At 38.5% G+C, this 20,102-nt stretch overlaps 1 protein-coding gene across 3 annotated transcripts in view; it reads right to left on the bottom strand.

Annotated features, from left to right (window-relative positions):
• The window catches only part of LOC122553731 (RAS guanyl-releasing protein 1-like), a 134,078-nt gene that overhangs the window by 113,715 nt on the left and 261 nt on the right, over positions 1 to 20,102 (bottom strand). Inside the window, exon 1 of one of the 3 annotated variants that reach the window (XM_043697995.2) lies at positions 3,825 to 3,953. The exons of 1 other annotated variant lie outside the window; for it this stretch is intronic. Coding sequence is in view for 1 of the 2 variants with exons in the window: in XM_043697994.2 (XP_043553929.1) it covers positions 996 to 1,069 (74 nt within the window). In the remaining variant the exon portion in view is untranslated. Of the gene's footprint in view, positions 1 to 995; positions 1,205 to 3,824; positions 3,954 to 20,102 lie in introns of those variants that run through there. One more of the 3 variants, XM_043697994.2, reaches the window with a different exon arrangement.

The following is a 20,102-nucleotide window of genomic DNA, read 5'->3' as shown; positions in this document are numbered from 1 at the left end:
CTATTCCTGTTTCTACATTAGATGAAAACTGTTTTTGACTGCAATTAATGAAATTAAATGAAAAGTCTACAACAGGAATATTGTTGTAGAATAAAAATTCTACTTATGTGACAAAATGAAAAGATGAAATGCAATTTGAAGCAGTTCAAGAATGTTATCATCATCAAAGAGTAAAACTAGCCATAACAAAGATAACCCTTTTCCAGAAATGCAAAGTGGCCGAGCAGAGGCTGATAGCCGAGTTTGGTACCCATGGGACCTTGGGTTCATGTCAAGGTTACCCCACTGCACTACACACTGTCTCCCTCACTCTCTCTCACACACACATACTCACCTCACAGACTTTTACCCCTTTACACTCACATACATACACATATACACATATACACACTCTCTCATAGACACTTAAACTGCCCCCCACACACACATCAACATGCAACACACACATATAAGTTTGTGGGGTGAATTTGTACTTGCAGAATAATATTTTATTTTGCTCAAAACTGCATGAATCCATGTAAGATTCTGTAAATCCCTTTTTTAGAAATAGAGTCAGTCTGAACATTGAGGCACATTAAACCTCACGCAGGGCACCTCACATCATCAGTGCATTATCTGAGACCACATGGCATCTATTGTTAAATTTCACTTGAGAATGTAACTTTAAAAAAAGTTCTGGGATTTACATATGAAAGAACTGAAACCAACATGTTCATTCTAAAAGATGAAAGACTTGACAAACAATCCAGATCTTTTTCAATATGTAATTTTAGTTGCATTACGCTGTAACGTTTGCTTTAAATTCAGTGTCTTATGATCTTATTCTCCAGAACCACCCGATGAAGGAGCAGCACTCTGAAAGCTAGTGCTTCCAAATAAACCTATTGGACTATAACCTGGTGTTGTGTGATTTTTAACTTTTTCTTGAGCTGTGGGATTAAAATAGCTACAAATACGATTGCAAGATAAGGAAGTACAAGCTAATTTTAACTCACCGAGTTTTTTTGAATCCCTCTAATGTTCCCATATTATCCGTGGGCTGAAATGTTGCATTTTGTTGGTATCTCATCGCTCATGCAATAGTGCAAACAATAAAATGAAGTTCATCTCATGCTGCTTGTGCAACAACTGAATCCTCTGCCAATGCTGTTGCTAATGTGTCTTCAAAGGAAATTTAAGAGTGATGCAACTTTCCGACCGGTGTTCTGAGATTTTATCATCCCCGCAGCCAGGAAGTAGCTGCTGGTCTGAAGGGGCAGAAGTGTTTGCTAGTCTTTGTAAAGTCTGCCTATTTCTAATCTTGTATGCAAATAAAACACTGCCATACCTTTAACATGCTGTAACAAGCAAAGGGAATAATGTTTGCTGACATTACGCATGGAAATGGAATGATAATTACAAGGGACATTAACCTCAGGTAGTCTGCAAAAAAATTACCAATTTGTAAGTGTTCTTTTAGTTGTCATTTTTCATAGACTCAGAATATATAAATTTAAAATTTGCCACCAATGGTAAAATTACAAATGGTATTTAGTAAATGGCAGAATAGGAGGTGAAAATTTATGTAGTTTGCAGTAGCTGTAGCTTAATCAAAATAATATTTAGGTTTCTTGATTATGTATAATATCCAGACTTTTGAATTAATGCCTGTAATCAAAATTATACATTATTGGCATTGAAATGAATTTGAAGTTTTACATTAAACAAATCCATTTGTTTTCCACAGCAATTTTTCCGTTGTTTAAAACTTATTCTAATCTAAACTGACTCAGATTGATCATTTGTATAGCTGTGAAATTACTAGGAGTATTAGGATGAAGAAAGTATACAGAGAAGTAACAGATAGCACAAGTGCAAAATAAGCATATATGGAGGTGTGTAGAGTCATAGATTCATAGAGAAGTACAACATGAAAACAGACCCTTCAGTCCAACTTGTTCATGCCAACCAAATATCCTAATAAATCTAGTCCAATTTGCCAGCATTTGGCCCCTAAACCCTTTCTCTTCATATACCTATCCAGATGCCTTTTATATGTTGTAATGGTATCAGCCTCCACACTTACGCAGGCAGCTCATTCCATACTTGCACCACCTTCTGTGTGAATAAGTTGTCGCTTAAATCCCTTTGAAATCTTTCCCCTCTCACCTTAAACCTATGCCATCCAGTTTTGGACTTCCTCACCCCTTGGAAAAGGCCTTGTTTATTTACCCTTTATAAACCTCGGTAAGGCCACCCCTCAGTGTCCGACACTCCAGGGAAAATAGCCCCAGTCTTTTCAGTCTCTCCCTATAACTCAAACCCTTCAATCCTGGCAACATCCTTGTAAATCCTTTCTGAACCCTTTCAAGTTTCAGAACATCCTTCCTATAGCAGGGAGACCAGTCTAAAAAGCTAAGTCCAAGGCACACCCTTATGTTGGGCGGCAGCCCTCATTATCATTTTGATCTAGCAAATCGCAGACATTAATAGGACAGACTTCAAGGAAGCTTGTCAAAGGAAAGGCCTCAAATATTTGATTTTTTGCATCACTGGTCTCAACCCTCAATTAAGTCCTCAAAAAGAGGAATTGAGTGACCAGGAGGATGAGTAGTGTAGAGAATTATCAAGGATATTTGTGGTGGTTATTGGGAGAGTGTGACAGTCATGATAGTGAAGGCATATAAGTGGAGGGATATAAATAGCTGGCACTAATGTGTTACATTAGTTTAAGTCCTTACTTTGGCATTAGGTAAAACTCATTGCTATCTCCAAAGAGATGCAAGACTAGATGTAAACATGATTGTAGAGTCACTGTGGTTCAAAGACAAACAAACTTGCAACTGGTTATCTATTCCCAGAGATTGCCCACAGAGCTAGTTTTCTCCAGTGCTGATATGTGAGGTGTGAGAGAGTATGGGTGAAAACTTAAGCAGGTATTAGGCCCCTTATTCTTATTCTAATATACAAAGGGAATAATATCTGTTTCAGATTTGTGGTGGTTGCCTATATTAATATGACAGATTTCATGGTTCCAATTTTATAATAACATTTGCTGCCCACTTTATTGAAGACATAGGTACACATGGAACATCTGAAAATAGGGTATAGCACTATAGCATTTCTAGGCTAACACCTTTGAAGAGTTAAGAAAAAAGCATAATGGCAAAAGCAATAGACCCATCAAAATAACTCTTTCCATTGACCATATGCAGTCTATCTTGTCAATTTAATTTCTCAAGGGACAACTTCTTGTAAACATTCCCCAATCTCCAAAAACATTTTTAAAAAGCCAAAAATCCTTTTAATCTCTATATGTTCACCATTGATTTTAACAAACTATTCTCTTTAGACCATCTTCCTTCATCATAGCATGACAAGAATGACCACATTCCAGAAAGTTTTTTGCTTAGATTGATTCCATTCCCAACCTAAAATTTATGCCCTTCCTTCATGAAGGAGTTAATTATTAGAAGATACAAATATTCCTCTTGAGATTTAATAATTAATAAAAGTGGAAAATGTTTCCTGTAATCTTTATTTTGAAAGAGGCTGTGTCACTTTGAACCTCAGTTCTCAAGATCTAGTATTTCAGTTATCTTGTTGTTTCTGATCTCAGGCTAATATTGGTGAAATCCGATATATGGCTTGTAAACTGCCAACTGTATATTCTTCCAGATAATTCTAAAGATCAGCCACAGAGTTGTATGGATTTGGAAGCAAAGACAAAGCTCCATTTCCCAGATAATCTTTGATAGGGAAATATGGGTGGGAACCTCTACTTTCTCAAGACATCAGTCAAACAATGTACAAAAGTATCAAAAATATACAAAGCCATGCAAAACCTGATGCAAGTGTGTTCGATAAGAATTCTTCTACAGTTGCTCGATCATGGACTTCCTTTCCACCATCTCTTGATCCTTTGCTTGAGAGATCTTTAATTTACGTTTCCCAACTTCCAGTGAGAAAAATAAGAAAAGTAATGTTGTTAAATATCTCCATGACCATCTATACTGATTCTCAATGCATGTCATTCCAATTTCTTTTTCTGTTGGGAGTTTATTCCACTTGCTAAATGTCCTGTGGAAGAGGTGCTTATTAACTTTGTAATGTTTGCAGTTTACCTCCGACACAATTAAATCTAAGGAAAATGTGTCTCTGTAATTTCCCATCTACCATTCTCATTATACTTGGGATACATCTTATCCAGTCGTGATGCCTTATCATTTAAACTTGACAGCTAACCTTGTCCTTGCCCAAAAACATATCACTGCATTAATGCAGCCACAAATTTCTTCCCATCTGAATGATTCAAGTGTCTTGAAAGATAAACTGTGTTCTTTTATTACTTACCGACATTTAAGAATGGGAATTAAACAAGCTACCATTGGGTGTAGTTATAACATAATCTACAATGCAGAATTCAGTCAGCTGGGACGTAAAACTGGCAGATTATAAAATCCTACTGCGTGGGTTAAGTTAATATAACAAGGGCCCAGGATCAGGTGATACAACGACTTCTAGAAACAATAATTTAGGACAATATTAATAGTCATGTGGACAAATTTAGATTCATTCAGGAAATTTCATGGATTTGATAAGGGGAAATGATGTTTAAGTAACTTACTTGAGTATTTTGACAAGGTAACAGTGGGTTGATATGAGGCTGTTGATGGGGTATGCATGGAATCCTACAAGGCATTTGATACCAGACCACACCACAGATTTGTGAGAAAAGTTAGAATTCATAGAATAAATGGGACAGTAACAAAATGGATACAAAACTGGCTGAGTGACAGGAAATAGACAGGAGTAGTTAATGGTTGCTGTTGGTAGCCCGAGGGTGGTTTATAGTGATGTTTCCCAGGGCTCGCACCCTGTCATCTAGTGTCATGCTAGACCTCAATCTATTCAGCCAAATTATCCGCTCTGAATTTTATGCTCCCTTGCTAGTCTGCTTGAAATGAGGAAATCTGTGAAACATTTGTTTGAATTCAATTAAGCCTCTCGGAAGATTTCCATTTACACAGTTTGGATGGTAATGTGACTTGATCACATATCCTTTATCCTTCTCACCTTATTTTAATTCTGTTGAATTCAATAGAATGAAATCAAGGAAGTTCTAAAGAATGCAGGACCTTTACACCTAATGCATTATCCTTATTTAGTCAGTTCTGAAAGACTTCTAATAATTAGTAAAGAATATTTTAGTTACTGCTTCTTCAATGATAGATTTTCCTACCACTTCTATTAAACTAGTTACAATTGACCTAACTAACTTGTGTATGGACTATGTCTATTCCTTTTGTGTTTTTAAGAGTGTGGATTGAAATGAAAAAAATATTTAAAAAAGCATTTTTAGAATGATTGACTGCAGTTTTGAAAGCAAATAATTTAACACTAATGACAGGCATCATTCCAACAACTATTTGAATAGCAGTAATTGGATTTTGAGGTGCAGATGATTTCAAGCTGAGCGGATGTTCAGATGCAGCCTTTGCTGGAATAGCAATTGACTGATGTATGGACTAGTGACCAGTTGTCAATGACAGAGATGTTTTGCCTGCCAAACACTGTGTGATTGGTTCTCACACCATTGAATTGATTGGAGCTGGGAATGACAGAGCGAGAGAGAGAGAGCGAGAGAGAGGGAGAGAAAGAGAGAAGTGTTCAACTCTTCCCTAGATCGTGGAGATGCCACTACTGGACTAGGGTGGACAAACTCAGAAGTCACACAACACCAATCACACTACATCTGTTGGACTATAACCTGGTGTTGTATGACTTCTGACTTTGTCCAGACTGGGAGCGATTTCCTTGTTCTCAGCTATAAAAGCTCATTGTAAACCTAATGAGTCAGAGACTTTTCACAAGTGAATTGGCCACCTTGTGTCTCTTATCAACCAGTGGAAACATCTGGAGAAAGACGATGAGGCAATGCGCTAGCCAATGGAAGTGTCATATGGATCACCTTAACAATAGAACTTGGGAACAAACACCACTGAACTATCTTTCCAGTCTTTCCCCTTTAACCATAACCTATCTGTTTGTTTGTCTGTATGTAAGGGGCATCTATAAATGTAGTAGAGCTTTAATTAAGTGTTATATGCTGACAGTATATAACATTTTACCTGTAGCCAAATTCTAATTCCTTGTGATAAATAGTAATTTGCAGTACAGAAATCAGATAGATTGGACTTTTGTGATTACTCCAAGAAGACCAGGACTTTGTTTCCAGTGCACTATCCGAATGCATTGTAAGCCTTGCCATCAATTCCAGGAGCCTAAATAGCCCAAAAACTCTAAATGGTGGAGCTCTAGCAATTGTCTTCCAAAGGTTGATGTAAATTCCACCCATTAGATTATTCACTTTATCTAGCTGATTACTTCCTCAGAGAATTCTCATTTAACAAACCAACTGTTGCTTATAACCTGGTCACTTCTTCAGATTAACATGGATCCCTTCCTGTTCAAATACTTTCTACGTTTAAAAGCAATTCACCTATTATTGCAGCATTGATAACTTGAGGATAGTTTCTTCCTTTCCTTACATTATGATAATCAAGGTGAAGTGTCAAGTTTCATAAAGCAATCGGCAAAGTTACCTAAGTGAAAAAGGATGAAAATCAGAAAGTAGCAATGAGAAGAAGCCACAACTGAACTTCAAAAGCTTAAAATAAAGAATGGAATGGACAGCGTTGGAGAATACCCATGAGAGATAAGGGTCACTTGGTTATTTCTCAAGGTAGGTGAGAGAAAGAATCAGTGAGGCATTCTAAATTGAACAGCTTGAAACATGACTCCAATACTCTACCTCACCAGTCATGGTTACTGAGGTGAATAGAGTCATAGAGAAGTACAGCATGGAAACAGACCCTTCAGTCCAACTTGTCCATGCTGACCAGATATACTAACCCAATCTAGACCCATTTGCCAGCACCTGGCCCATATCCCTCCAAGCCCTTCCTATTCATATACTCATGCAGATGCCCTTTAAATTTTGCAATGGTACCAGCCTCCACCACTTCCTCTGGCAGCTCATTCCATACACGCACCACCCTCTGTGTGAAAAAGTTGCCCCTTAGGTCTCTTTTATATCTTTCCCCTCTCACCCTAAACCTATGCCCTCTAGTTCTGGACTCCCCCACACCAGGGAAAAGACTTTGTCTATCGATCCTATCCATGCCTGTCATGATTTTATAAACCTCTATAAGGTCAACCCTCAACCTCCGACATGCCAGGGTAAACAGTCCCAGCCTATTCAGCCTCTCCCTATAGCCCAAATCCTCCAACCCTGGCAACATCCTTGTAAAGGAGAAAGTGAGGTCTGCAGATGCTGGAGATCAAAGTTGAAACTTTATTGCTGGAACAGCACAGCAGGTCAGGCAGCATCCAGGGAACAGGAGATTCGACGTTTCGGGCACAGGTCCTGAAGAAGGGCCTGTGCCCGAAACGTCGAATCTCCTGTTCCCTGGATGCTGCCTGACCTGCTGTGCTGTTCCAGCAATAAAGTTTCAACCAACATCCTTGTAAATCCTTTCTGAACCCTTTCAAGCTTCACAACATCCTTGCAATAGGAAGGAGATCAGAATTGCACACAATATTCCAGAAGTGGTCTAACCAATGTCCTGTACAGCCTCAACATTACCTCCCAACTCCTGAACTCAATACTCTGACCAATAAAGGACAGCACACCAAATGCCTTCTTCACTATCTATCAACCTGCGACTCTACTTTCAAGGAACTCTGAACCTGCACTCCAAAGTCTCTTTGTTCAGCAACATTACCATTAAGTGTATAAGTCCTGCTATGATTTGCTTTTCCAAAATGCAGCAGCTCACATTTATCAAAATTAAACTCCATCTGCCACTCCTCAGCCCATTGGCCCATCTGATCAAGATCCCATTGTACATTGAGGTAACATTCTTCGCTGTCTACTACACCTCCTACTTTGGTGTCATCTGCAAACTTACTAACTGTACCTCCTATGTTCACATCCAAATCATTTATATAAATAACAAAAAGATGTGGACCTAACACTGATCTTTGTGGCACTCTACTGGTCACAGGCCTCCAATGTGAAAAGCAACCCTCCACCACCACCCTCTAGTCCAAATGGCTAGTTCTCTCTGTATTCCATGAGATCTAACCTTGCTAATCAGTCTCCCATGGGGAACCTTGGCGAATGCCTTACTGAAGTCATGTCCACCACTCTGCCCTCATCAATCCTCTTTGCTACTTTTTCAAAAAACTCAATCAAGTTCATGAGACATGATTTTCCACACACAAAGCCATGCTGACTATCCCTAATCAGTCCTTGCTTTTCCAGATACATGTGAATCCTGTCCCTCAGGATTCCCTCCAACAACTTTCCCCCACCAACGTCAGGCTCACCAGTCTATAGCTCCCTGGCTTTTCCTTACCACCTTTCTTAAGTAGTAGTACCACGTTAGCCAACCTCCAGTCTTTCGGCACCTCACCTATGACTATCGAAGATACAAATATCTCAGCAAGGGGTCCAACAATCTTTTCTTTAGCTACACCTGATCAGGTACTGGGGACTTATCCACTTTTATACATTTCAAGACATCCGGCACCTCCTCCTCTGTTTGTCAGAGCATCTAAGTGTTCCTTAGAGGCGAGACACTCATTTTTTAAATTAGCCTCATCCAGTGCAGCTAGAGTTCTAATTTGAAGTTGGCTGTGAACAGTGAAGTCAAGTGGGAAATTTTGGCTTCAAAATGTAAGTATCTTTTTCACCACTCTGTGTGGGCCCGGTGGAACAGGACTTCTCCCCCTCCACAGCCCCCAAGAAAGCTTTTGACTTCCCCCAGTTCTGATCTCTAATCTACTCTGAGACCACCTGATTGCAAATGTCTTGAATAATTACTTTGCTGACTGCTAATCTTCTCCTCCATCCAGCTCTTCCAATTCCTAATGAGTTTAATTCTTCCTTTCCATCCTAATTGTTGACTGTTCATCCTCTTCTTTTTTGCAAATTTCACCACAACCACCCCAACCAATTGCTTCCTTACTGAATCCCAATTGTTGATCCCTTTTCTTCCCAATTTGTGATCTGTCATTCACAAGGGTTCTTGTTAGGGCCTTTATCCACTAGTGTCTTCATTTCACCCATGAGCTAGGCTGTTCATTTGGTTAGCCATCAGGGGAAAGCTAAATTTAACCAGATATGCCCATTTCTTTGTCATTTATATTGTGTCTGCCATGCCACACAATTTTCTTGTATGTCAAGTCAACATGGGTTGGAGCATTTTTATGTGTGTGTCTAAGCTCCATAAAATGCTTAAGTTCATAATCAAGGTTGACATGCCAGAGAGTATTAATGTAGTTTACCTAGTATCACAGACAACATCACTTCCTCAAAGTTTACCTCCAGAGAATACCAAATTTAACAACAATTCCTGAGGCTGTTACTTATGGCATCTTATTTGTGGAGAATGTTTTCCTCATTTCTTTGTATTAATTACAGTATTCATTTTGCTATTACGTAGGTGCATTAAGCTCTTGGACAAGCATTACTTCCACATATTGGGTGCCATGGTGGCTCAGTGGTTAGCATTGTCAGTGCCAGGGACCTGCGCTCGATTCCACCCTTGGGTGACTTTGCACATTCTCCAGAGTCTGTGTTTGTTTCCTCTGGGTGCTCCAGATTCCTCCTGGAGTCCAAAGATGTACACGTTAGGTTTTTAGCCATGGGAAATACAGGGATGGGTTGGGTCTGGGTGTAATGCTCTTTGAATGGTAGGTGTGGAGTCAATGAGCTGAATTGTCTGTTTCTATACTGTCGGGATTCTATATTAAATATATCAAAATAAAAACTGGTAGCATAATGCATTGTGTATTTTGCAGCTCCATTATTGTAGAAGATTAGCTCACACATCTATTTTGTTTGTCACAACAGCAGGCCTGGAATTACTGACAGACATGCTGAACTTGTAAGTAAGATGATCTTTCTGTGAAAGAGCATAATGTAAAGGACTACAAGCCAAAGTGGCATGGAATGTAAATTCTGAGAATATAATTCTATAATTCTGTGACTATCGGGAAAATTCCAGCAGGATTATATTCAGTCCTGAGAGAATGTATCGAATGTCGCACCTAGAAAGTGTCAATGAACTTCAGGCAGAAACACCTCAAAGGAAGAGTCACAATTCAAAAACGGAAGTATCATGTCCTACTGTTGCAGAAATAATGGAGGTCGATTATCACCTCAGCAAATACTATCTCCTGAGAATTATGTCCCAGACAGTGGACATGATATGAGGTGAAAGAAACAATTTCTGTGAAAGATATGTTTGCATTTTCCATTTCCAGGAATACACATGAGAAGAGGTTAAAATATACAACTGCAGTCTTGGCGTTGATGTGATAGTACGGTGCTCTATGGGCTAGTGTAAGCTTCAAAGGTTACAGCTGCTAAGATCATTTAATATGCACCTCTGCTCTGGCAAAGGTAGAAGAAGAAAGTTTCTCTTGCTGCTTGCAAGAAGCAAGTCATAAACCAACAAAGCACTGTTGAAAAGGAAACAGGACAACTCCCTTTTGCTAACTTGCAGAACCAGTAAGATCCAGACAAACAGCTCAATTGTTGAAATCAGAGCTACCAAAATCACCCAACTTAACTCAACTATGATCCGCCCTCTATTCCTCACACAGAACCCAAAGACTGATTTGTATATCTTTTTATCTTAACTGCTATGTGTTGTCTCACTTCTCATTTCTAATCCATATGCAAGTTTGTTGTTTTTTTATTATTCATCGGTACATTTTAGTACCTAATAAACTATCCATCTTTAAACCTCAGGAGCTTGGTTAAATTGGTTCCTTTCAAAGTATAAATACAATGAAATTTGGAAATTTATCCATGTGGGAAGGGATTTATGTGTTAAGTTAGCTTGGTTATGACTAACTGAAATGAGTGGGATGTATCTGGATAAAGAAGGAGATCTAGTACCTCCTGCTTAACCTGGGAGCATAATCATTTCTGGGGTGTGTCATCTAAAACCATAATGAATTGAGGATCCTTGCCCATGGACTAGTTGTAACAGCTTTCACACATGATGAATTATTGGGCTTTAAAAACAGATATTTAACTGAGATACAATGAAGCAGTAAAAGTGCAAAGCTAATCAATCCACAATGTCCTTGTGCACCACTTAAGTAAAGCAGCAATAGAGTAACAACAGTCTTTTCTACAATGATACATCTCCACATCATCGTCTTGGAACTATATCGGGGTTCTTTAATTGTTATTAGGTCAAAAATCTTAAAACTCTCTCCTTTATTGCATTGTGGGTGTACTTACAGCAAATGTGCTGCAGTGATTTAAGAAGGCAGCTTACCACCACCTTCTCAACAGCAATTAGGTAAGCGCAATAAACGCTGACCTAGTCATAAATGTCCACATCCCGCAAATGAATAAAAATCAGCCTCTGATTTTTCCTATGGGGGGGCTGGCTTTTCTGTCTTTCCCAAATACACTGTCTTTTAGTCTGTCCCCTTTGCAAAATTATTGGTGAAACTTTGTATTTGGAGTGCTGAACTTGCTGTTTTACGACTTTCATGGCTGCTGCAGTCTGTCTCTGTCAGTAATCATATTTCAGCTGCTGACTGACCATCTAACTCTTCTTAAAGCAATAACACTCTTAAAGTGTTAAATGTACATGCTGATTTTCTTTCCTTTCTGCATCTTCTGGAGTTCTTCTCCTTCTAATGGGGGTCAGATTCACATCACTGCAAAGATGTCACATTTTCAAGATAATCACTCCTGGTACCTGGTACCACTTGACACCTCTTTAGTGATGGTGGATACAGGTGTAGCTCACTGTTTGTCCTTGTTTTAAATTGTGCTCATTTTATGATTAGCAGTGGGATATATGTCACCATGCAGTGCTACACTATCCTTAGTTACTAAGAAGATTTGTTGCATGATTGCAATAAGTACAACTATATTTAGTTGGACACGATTACGAGGACTTTAGGGAATTGGTATAGATACATCTTCTCCCTGCAAAATCTCAAGCAGAACTCCTTATTTACTACTGTCAATGCATAGTTTCACTACTAATTACAAGCCCTAAATACCTGTGATGGATTTATTTGCTTCTGTGGTGCAAATTTCACATTCAAAAAGAGACTTCAATAAAATGTGTGGAGTCAATGCAACTTGAACATCAACCCATCAAGAACCACTACTTTATGCAATATTTGCCTGTGACAATTTTTTTTTTTTTACTTTTTTTGATTACAAGGTAAAAAAAAATTGACATAAATCAACTACTTGAGTTTGCCCTTAGTTATGCACTTACTAAATTTTAAACATGAGAGGACTTCACAAGATGCAAAATAATAGCCTTCTGAATAACATTTTGTTGAAAGAAAAGGTTACGAAAACAGCACAACTCAGTCACATTTAATTTTTTTGTGGAAATCCCCATGTGTTACTTTCAATGTGCTTGAAGAAGATTTTCCATTTCCCTGTGGAAATAGTCAGTGTTTCTGAGCAGATAATGGACTAAATATCACTGTAATATACATCAAACAGCGTGTTCTATTGGGTAGACATTTCCCTTTAACTTCTAGCTCAGAGAATTTAATCCACAAAGTTATTTAATGTGTGAACCTGCAATAGTGCAGTGAAGGTAACAGAACAACTGGGATCTGAGATCTATAAAGGTCTCTACAAAATCAATGAGGTTTAATCAATAAAGCAGAATAACTAAGCAGGAGGGTAAATTAAAAGGTCGTATTTAAAATTAAATCAGGTAGAAAAAGAGAAATATTTAGGGAGAAAGAAGATTGAATTGAGAATAAAATGAAACAAGAGGAATAGCTCTAAAAAAAAGTTTAAATTTGACATTTTTAGAATTTCCCTCAAAAACTCCAAAATCTGAATGAACAAGCCTACATACTTGAAGTAGTTGATGATGAACAAAGTGATCATAATTAACTACATCAATGCATAGTTGCACTGCTAATTACAAGCCCTAAATACCTGTGATGGATTTATTTGCTTCTGTGGTGCAAATTTCACATTCAAAAGTATTTCAGCGGTGAAATAGAGAACACACTGTCATTCATAAAAAAGGTATTGATAGAACAATGCAACTGTAGGATATTTGCATTTGACCACTCATCTTCTTAGTTAAATTTCTGTACAAATGAAGCATAAATGGCACTGAGCACCATCAGCCATTATCTTGTCAACAAAACTCTGGCTTAATATCATGAATGAAACTGGTATGAAACGTTCACATTGTGGCTAGCAAGACTGATGGCTGGAATACATGCGTAAGTTGTGGTTGGTGAGCATCATGCCATTTGGAAAAAGAATATTCAAAAGGCTATAATTGCTGAAAATGCAACCTCTTGGTGATGCATTGAACACATATGTGTGAAGAGGTAGTGTATTAGAGGTAGTATATTTACATAGATAGAGAATGGGCTAATGGCAGGAAACAAGTAATGTGGATAAATGTTCCTTTTCATACTGGTGATCTGTGACCAATGGGGTTCCACAGGGATGGGATTGCAACTGTTAACCATATCGATTAATGAGTTGGAGGAAGGAAGCGAATGTACTGTAAGTAAATTTGCAGACACCACAAAGGTGGAAAGGCAGCTTGTAAGAGTGATACAAACATCTGAAGTTACTCATTTTGGAAAGGAGAAAGTATTCAGGAAGGCTAATGTTGGCCCTTATTTTAAGATAGTTGGAGTATAAGAGTAGAGAAATCTTACTGCAACCATACAAGGTGCTGGTGAGATTACATCTGCAGTACTATGAGCAATATTTAATGGTCTAAACTCAGGAGCAGTGGAAAGCAACAGCCACTCTCAAACAGCTGCCTGAAGTGTGTACAATCAAAAGAAGAATTTAAGACTTAGCAGCCTGAATCATTTCCTGCATTGATTATCAGTGATGAGTGTCAAATTGTGAGGCCTTCAAAAGGCAGGTCCAACACTGAAGCCTGATATTGTCACTGTTAGAGTGGCATTCCTAGGATAGCAACACAAACCAGGAACAGAAGGTGGATCATTCCTTCTTTGACAGTGAAAGTAAGGAAAGCTATAGGTTGTGAGTGCATCAAGTGCAGCAGCAGCCCTATCCCCTCCCCAGGCATGGCCTTCCAGCTAGGGGCAGGATCCCTCTTCAGACAGCACAGGGCTTGAGAGGGCCAAGTGTCAGGGCGAGAACAGAGAAGGGCGGGCTGAGGAGACCTACTCCCCAGACGCCCCAGGAAGAGGAAGCTGTACATCATCAGTGCCTGCCTCTACCTCAGCTCCCCTCCTCCCACCAATCCCCCACCCTCCCAACCCCACCTCCAACCTGGTGCCATCAGCAATTCATGCACAAATGATTACTGTGGCCTGTTGCTGCTAACTGATATCAGGGACTACATCTGTGTATACATAGCTGCTATTTTTGTGTTATGGATAATCACTCCATGTGTGAAATGCTTTGTGATCTTGATGAGTTCACTAAGGGATTGTGAAAAAAATTTACAAATGCCAAAGATACATAGAGTCACAGAGTTGTACAGCATGGAGACAGACCCTTCGGTCCAACCCGTCCATGCCGACCAGCTATCCCAACCCAATCTAGATCCACCTGCCGCAACCGGCCCATATCCCTCCAAACCCTTTCTATTCATATATCCATCCAAATGCCTCTTAAATGTTGCAATTGTACCAGCTACCACCACTTCCTCTAGCAGCTCATTCATACATGTACCAACCTCTGTGTGAAAAAGTTGCCCTTAGGTCTCTTTTAGGGTCTCTTTCTCCTCTCACCCTAAACCTATGCTCTCTAGTTCAGGACTCCCCAATCCCAGGGAAAAGACTTTGCCTGTTTACCCTATCCATGCCATTCATAATTTTGTAAACCTCGATAAGGTTACCCCTCAGCCTCCGACACTCCAGGGAAAACAGCCCCAGCCTGCTCAGCCTCTCCCTATAGCTCAAATCCTCCAACCCTGGCAACATCCCTGTAAATCTTTTCTGAACCCATTCAAGTTTCACAACATCTTTCCGATAGGAAGGAGACCAGCATTGCACACAATGTTCCAACAGCGGCCTAACCAATGTCCTATATAGCCGCAACATGACCTCCCAACTCCTGTACTCAATACTCTGACCAATAAAGGAAAGCATACCAAACGCCTTCTTCACTTCATTTTGTGTTCCTCTTCTGAAATCTTGTGGTAAATAAACTAATAAAATGTCAAGACTTCTTTTCCTCAAAGTTCCCGACATATATCTGCAACCAACAACTTTCACTTCATATAATTGTTATCTAGTCTAAAAGCTATTTTTTAAAGAAAGAAGTGGAGCTAACAACTAATAATAATTCAGAAGAACATTCAACGTTGTTAGGGTTCACACCCATCACTGATACTCATATTTTAATACTGACTACTCATTGACCTTTTCGAATTCTCACTCATCCTTAAATAACCCACAGGAACGTCAAAAAAGACTTCAAAATTGATTGGACATTTATGCAAAACAGATTGACATTCTCTGCCTACTTTGTGTTTTAGGGTAAACAATATAATTTAGCCTTCAGTAACCTAATTCACACAATGATACAAACTTTCCATTTTATTGTTGTCAGTGTTTTACCTTCAGTTTCTCAATTTGTGGGTGTATCCTGTATTACTTTGAACAGCTTTGTCTTGCCCACAATAAATAATTCTAATAAGTTAAAAATATATGGATATAATAGGACGCACTTCAATGCATGACACTGGTTAGGTGCTGACAGAACTTTTTGGTGTCTATCGATATCTTTATTATTAAGCAGATGACAAAATAGTTTGCTTTAATCTAAATTAGAACAAATAGTGAATTGAGATTCAATAGAAAAGTGAAGACAATAGGGCAAATGAATGAAAATTTCCAGAGTATGGAATGCAGATACTATCAAATGATATTTAATTGTAGCTAGAGAGAGAATGGGTTATTCTAAATAAAGTTGAGAACATAAGTTGTAAACTGTTTACTACTGCTAGTTGTATCATATTACCTGGAAGTCTCAAACTGCACCCATTTACATGTTTGATGGTGGTGCCTTGTTACACACTGATTCCTTCAGGAAGGTGAGGCACAATGACATCCTGAGAATGATGACTAGGCACTAATTATTGCAAGTTAATAATTGATTTGCTGCAGAGCATTACCAAAAATCTAAAGTGCATAATACAATGAATTAGGAATGGTGTTAACCATGGTCAGTCAAATAATGTATTTTGCCATGTAATGTACAATATGGGACCAGTTAGTTCAGTTGGTCAGATGGCTACCGTTGCTAAAAAATACAGTTGGTTCTGATGTAACATGGCAGTTCCATTCTAGTGCAATCTCACGTTATAAAAAAATCACGCAATAACCACTCCATTTGAACTAATGGTGTCAGAATCGTGTTATGGCCAATACAAGTCAGGAAGGTTCACATTCTATACATTACGGTCTAAATTTTTCAACCTTGTTAAAGCCAATTCGCGTTGAAGAAACAGTACATCTCTATGACTCTATGCGTTATAGCAGAACCGACTGTAATACCAGCAGCATGGCTTCAGCTCCTGATCTAACTTAGGGAGACATTGGGACCTGTAGTGTTGAGCTGCACCCAAGAATGGAAGGCTACAGAAAATTTCTTCTGACAAAAAACTGCCTAAATCATGGTTCAGGCCCATCAATGAGCCTAGGCTTTCGCCTTTGGGCAGAGCACTCGCACCATACAATATATTCTCAAGACCTTTGGTTTATGATGATAAAGTCACATTTTTTTTAACCAGAATTCATAAATATATGACTGATGCTTTTGATTCTTCATTGCTGACTTTTCATGCGGTCTGACTCGAAACACTAACTCTGCTTGCTCTCCACATATGCTGCCAGGCGTGCTGAGTTTCACCAGCAATTTCAGTTTTTGTTCCAGTGCAGTACTGAAGGAACAATGGTTTGCCTAAAGTTCTGTCTTTGAGATGAGATACTAAACAGGGGCCCTACATACCTACTCAAATGGCAACAAAAGTTATCATGGCTGTATTTCAAAGAAGAATAAGGAAGTTATCCATGTATCCTGACCAATTTTATTCAATTAATATCATTAAATCAACCACCATGGCCAACCACCAACAATCATATTTCATAAACAGATAATAAAATGCAAAAATGGATTATCTGATCAAAATCTCATTGCTGTCTGTGAAAGTTTACTGTCTACAAATTGACCACCATTTTTCCTATAGTGACTAGACTTTAAGTACTTAACTGGCTGTAATTTCATCCAGAAATGAAATATGCTAGATAAAAATGCGATTATTTTTGCTTCTTTTCATTTGTTTATTTATTTTACTGTTTGCCTTTTAGTGAAGATCAAAATTTAGTTAAAAATCACACAACACCAGGTTATAGTCCAACAGGTTTATTTGGAAGCACTAGCTTTTGGAGCGCTGCTCCTTCATCAGGTGGCTGTCGTTCTGACAACCACCTTATGAAGGAGCAGTGCTCCGAAAACTAGTGCTTCCAAATAAACCTGTTGGACTATAACCTGGTGTTGTGTGATTTTTAACTTTGTACACCCCAGTCCAACACTGGCATCTCCTAATCCAAAATTAAGGTTAACGTTGTGGGTAATTTTGTGCAGAACAGAACACAGTTATAGGAGCAGTGAGCTGGGGATTTGTGCAGTTGACTCTATTGAGAGGAAAATCCTTGTGGGCTTGATTTTAACTGTTTGACACGCTAGCAGTGGGGAGGTGTCCAGTAGTAGGCGAGAAATCCGCAAACACCAGCAGCTTGTTTGTCAGTGGTTTTTAAACCCAGCCATTGCATTGGTGTTTGAATTTTGAGTTCCCTCACCAAATAATTTGAAAGGGCACGGTGACTACCTGCGTGAGTCTATTCAGCTGATATTTTTACAAAGATTCTGACAAGATGAAAATTGTCAAGGTGATCCAACAGAGATTAAAAAGGAGCAGCAATTACTTCACAGTAGTGCTTTCGCAGAACCTTCACTGATGCATCCATAGAATTGTGTCTAAGCCTGTAACTGAACAAATATTTTCCAGCAAACTTCTTTTAAATCAAGAGAGCGAATGATCAAGTACATGAGCACTGTTTACATATTGTGCTAATGCAGAGCTTTGAGCTACTGCATGTTGGTTCTCAGTTATGTACTGACTGTCATCGCAAGATAAAGCTTAAGATAACCTATAAATAGTGAAACTAAAGTAGAGACCGTGGAAGGTGGATACCTGAATAAGAAGGAGAAGGTGTTGAACAAACTGAAAAGGCTGGCAACAACAGTGAAGAGACAAATAACGTTAATGTTTCAAATCCAAATGACGCTGCTTTCATTCTGAAGAAGATCAAATTGGACTTGAAAATGTTAACTTGGTTAATAGCGCAGGCTTGCAAGATATCAAATGTATAACAGCACTGCAATGCAAAGAAACATAAAAACGTAACAAAGCATTAAATACAGAAGATAGAACCTACTTTCTCCAGACATCATGTACAACCCTATGTAACCATGGGTCATTTCTGCTGTTATTAAATCTACTTAAGGAAAGTTTTGCAGGAATAATGGCAGGTCCACAAGGTTAACTAATCTTAACCACAGACTATGAATCTTTTCTTCCATTTTTATTAGTCATCTCTGGCGGCTTGATGTTTAAGTTATGATGCTTTCACCACAGCAACTAGGGTTTAGAGAATACTGACTTCAACAATGATGCATTTAAGGTAACTTAAAACATACATGAAGGCAACTAACCAGACCGCAGCTGAATATTGTGAACATCTCTGGGCCCTTTAGCTAAGCAAAGATAAAATGGCAGTGGCAGCAGTCCAGAGAAGATTCACTAGGCTGATCCCAGGTATGGAGGGATTGTCTCATGAGGAGAGTAATTTAAGCCTGTACTCATTGGAATTTCGAAGAATGAGGGGTGATCTTATTGAGACATACATGATCCTTAGGGGGCTTGACAGGATAGATGAAAAAAGGTTGTTTCCCCTTGTAAGGGAGTCTAGGATCAGAGGCATAATTTCAGAATAAGAGGTCATTGCTTCAAGACAGTGGTGAGGAAGAATTTCTTGTTTCAAAGCGAAGTGAATCTGTGGAATTCTTTACTAAGAGGGCTGTTGAGGCTTTTTTAAAATCAGACAGGGTTTCAAGAGCTATGAGAAATAGGCAGAAAAGTCAAGTTGAAGATTAATCATGACTGTATTGAATAGTGGAGCAAACTCAATAGGCTGACTGGTCTACTTCGGCTTCTCCATCTTATGATTTTATGGTCTTTAAGGAACAGAAGGACCTGGCAGGAGCGACAGCTGATGTAAATAGAACTGGAGGATTGTGGTGCAGAATATTGAATGGCCTGTTTTTGTTCTATAAATTCTATATAACCCTGACTTGCTCTTTTCCAGACAAGCTCTTTTCCCACTTCAATATTCTGTAATGGTTTCTGTGCTGTTGAAGTGGATTACATTACTTTATGGCTTTTACACTCCATGTGTCAAACTATAGGGTAGTAACATTTCAAAATCTTTTTAAAAGTGTTTTCAGTTTCTCTAGAAGTGTCAAACAGAAGATATCTCTGGGAACACATTAACAACGTACTCATGCAGAGACTGGAACAAGTTTTCTTCTTGGATCTGACATAGACTATATTATTATACACACTGAAATAGAATATTTTGTGATCTAATTTCTTCACTTGAATGTACAAAATTTGATTTTAAATTATGTGAAAAATGACTCTTGTGCAGCTTTATTTGAATTGCACATTGCAAATTAATGCATAATAATATGAAAAATGACCATAAATGTACCAAAATAGACTATAATGTACTAGTACTTCTTACTGTGCTGCTTTCTAAGTGTGTTAATGGAGACCTAATGTTGACACCTTTCAGTATCAACTATTTCATTTTTTTTTGCTCCCACAACAGCTTAACCTCTGAGAATATGAAATACTACCAAAGATCAATTCCTTTAGAATAATGAAATTACCACTGATATTGCCTTACCTTTAGCTACACAACGGAAATCTGATAGAACGTATTCAAATTTGATAAAGCTGAGATAATAA

This window comes from Chiloscyllium plagiosum, unplaced genomic scaffold (assembly GCF_037043375.1).
Source record: "Chiloscyllium plagiosum isolate Xiang-an unplaced genomic scaffold, Cpla_swu_hap1 HiC_scaffold_8, whole genome shotgun sequence".
NCBI classification, from domain to species: Eukaryota; Metazoa; Chordata; class Chondrichthyes; order Orectolobiformes; family Hemiscylliidae; genus Chiloscyllium; species Chiloscyllium plagiosum.
Note: the sequence above shows the minus strand (reverse complement) of the source record. Positions and strands in the feature narration are given on the sequence as shown.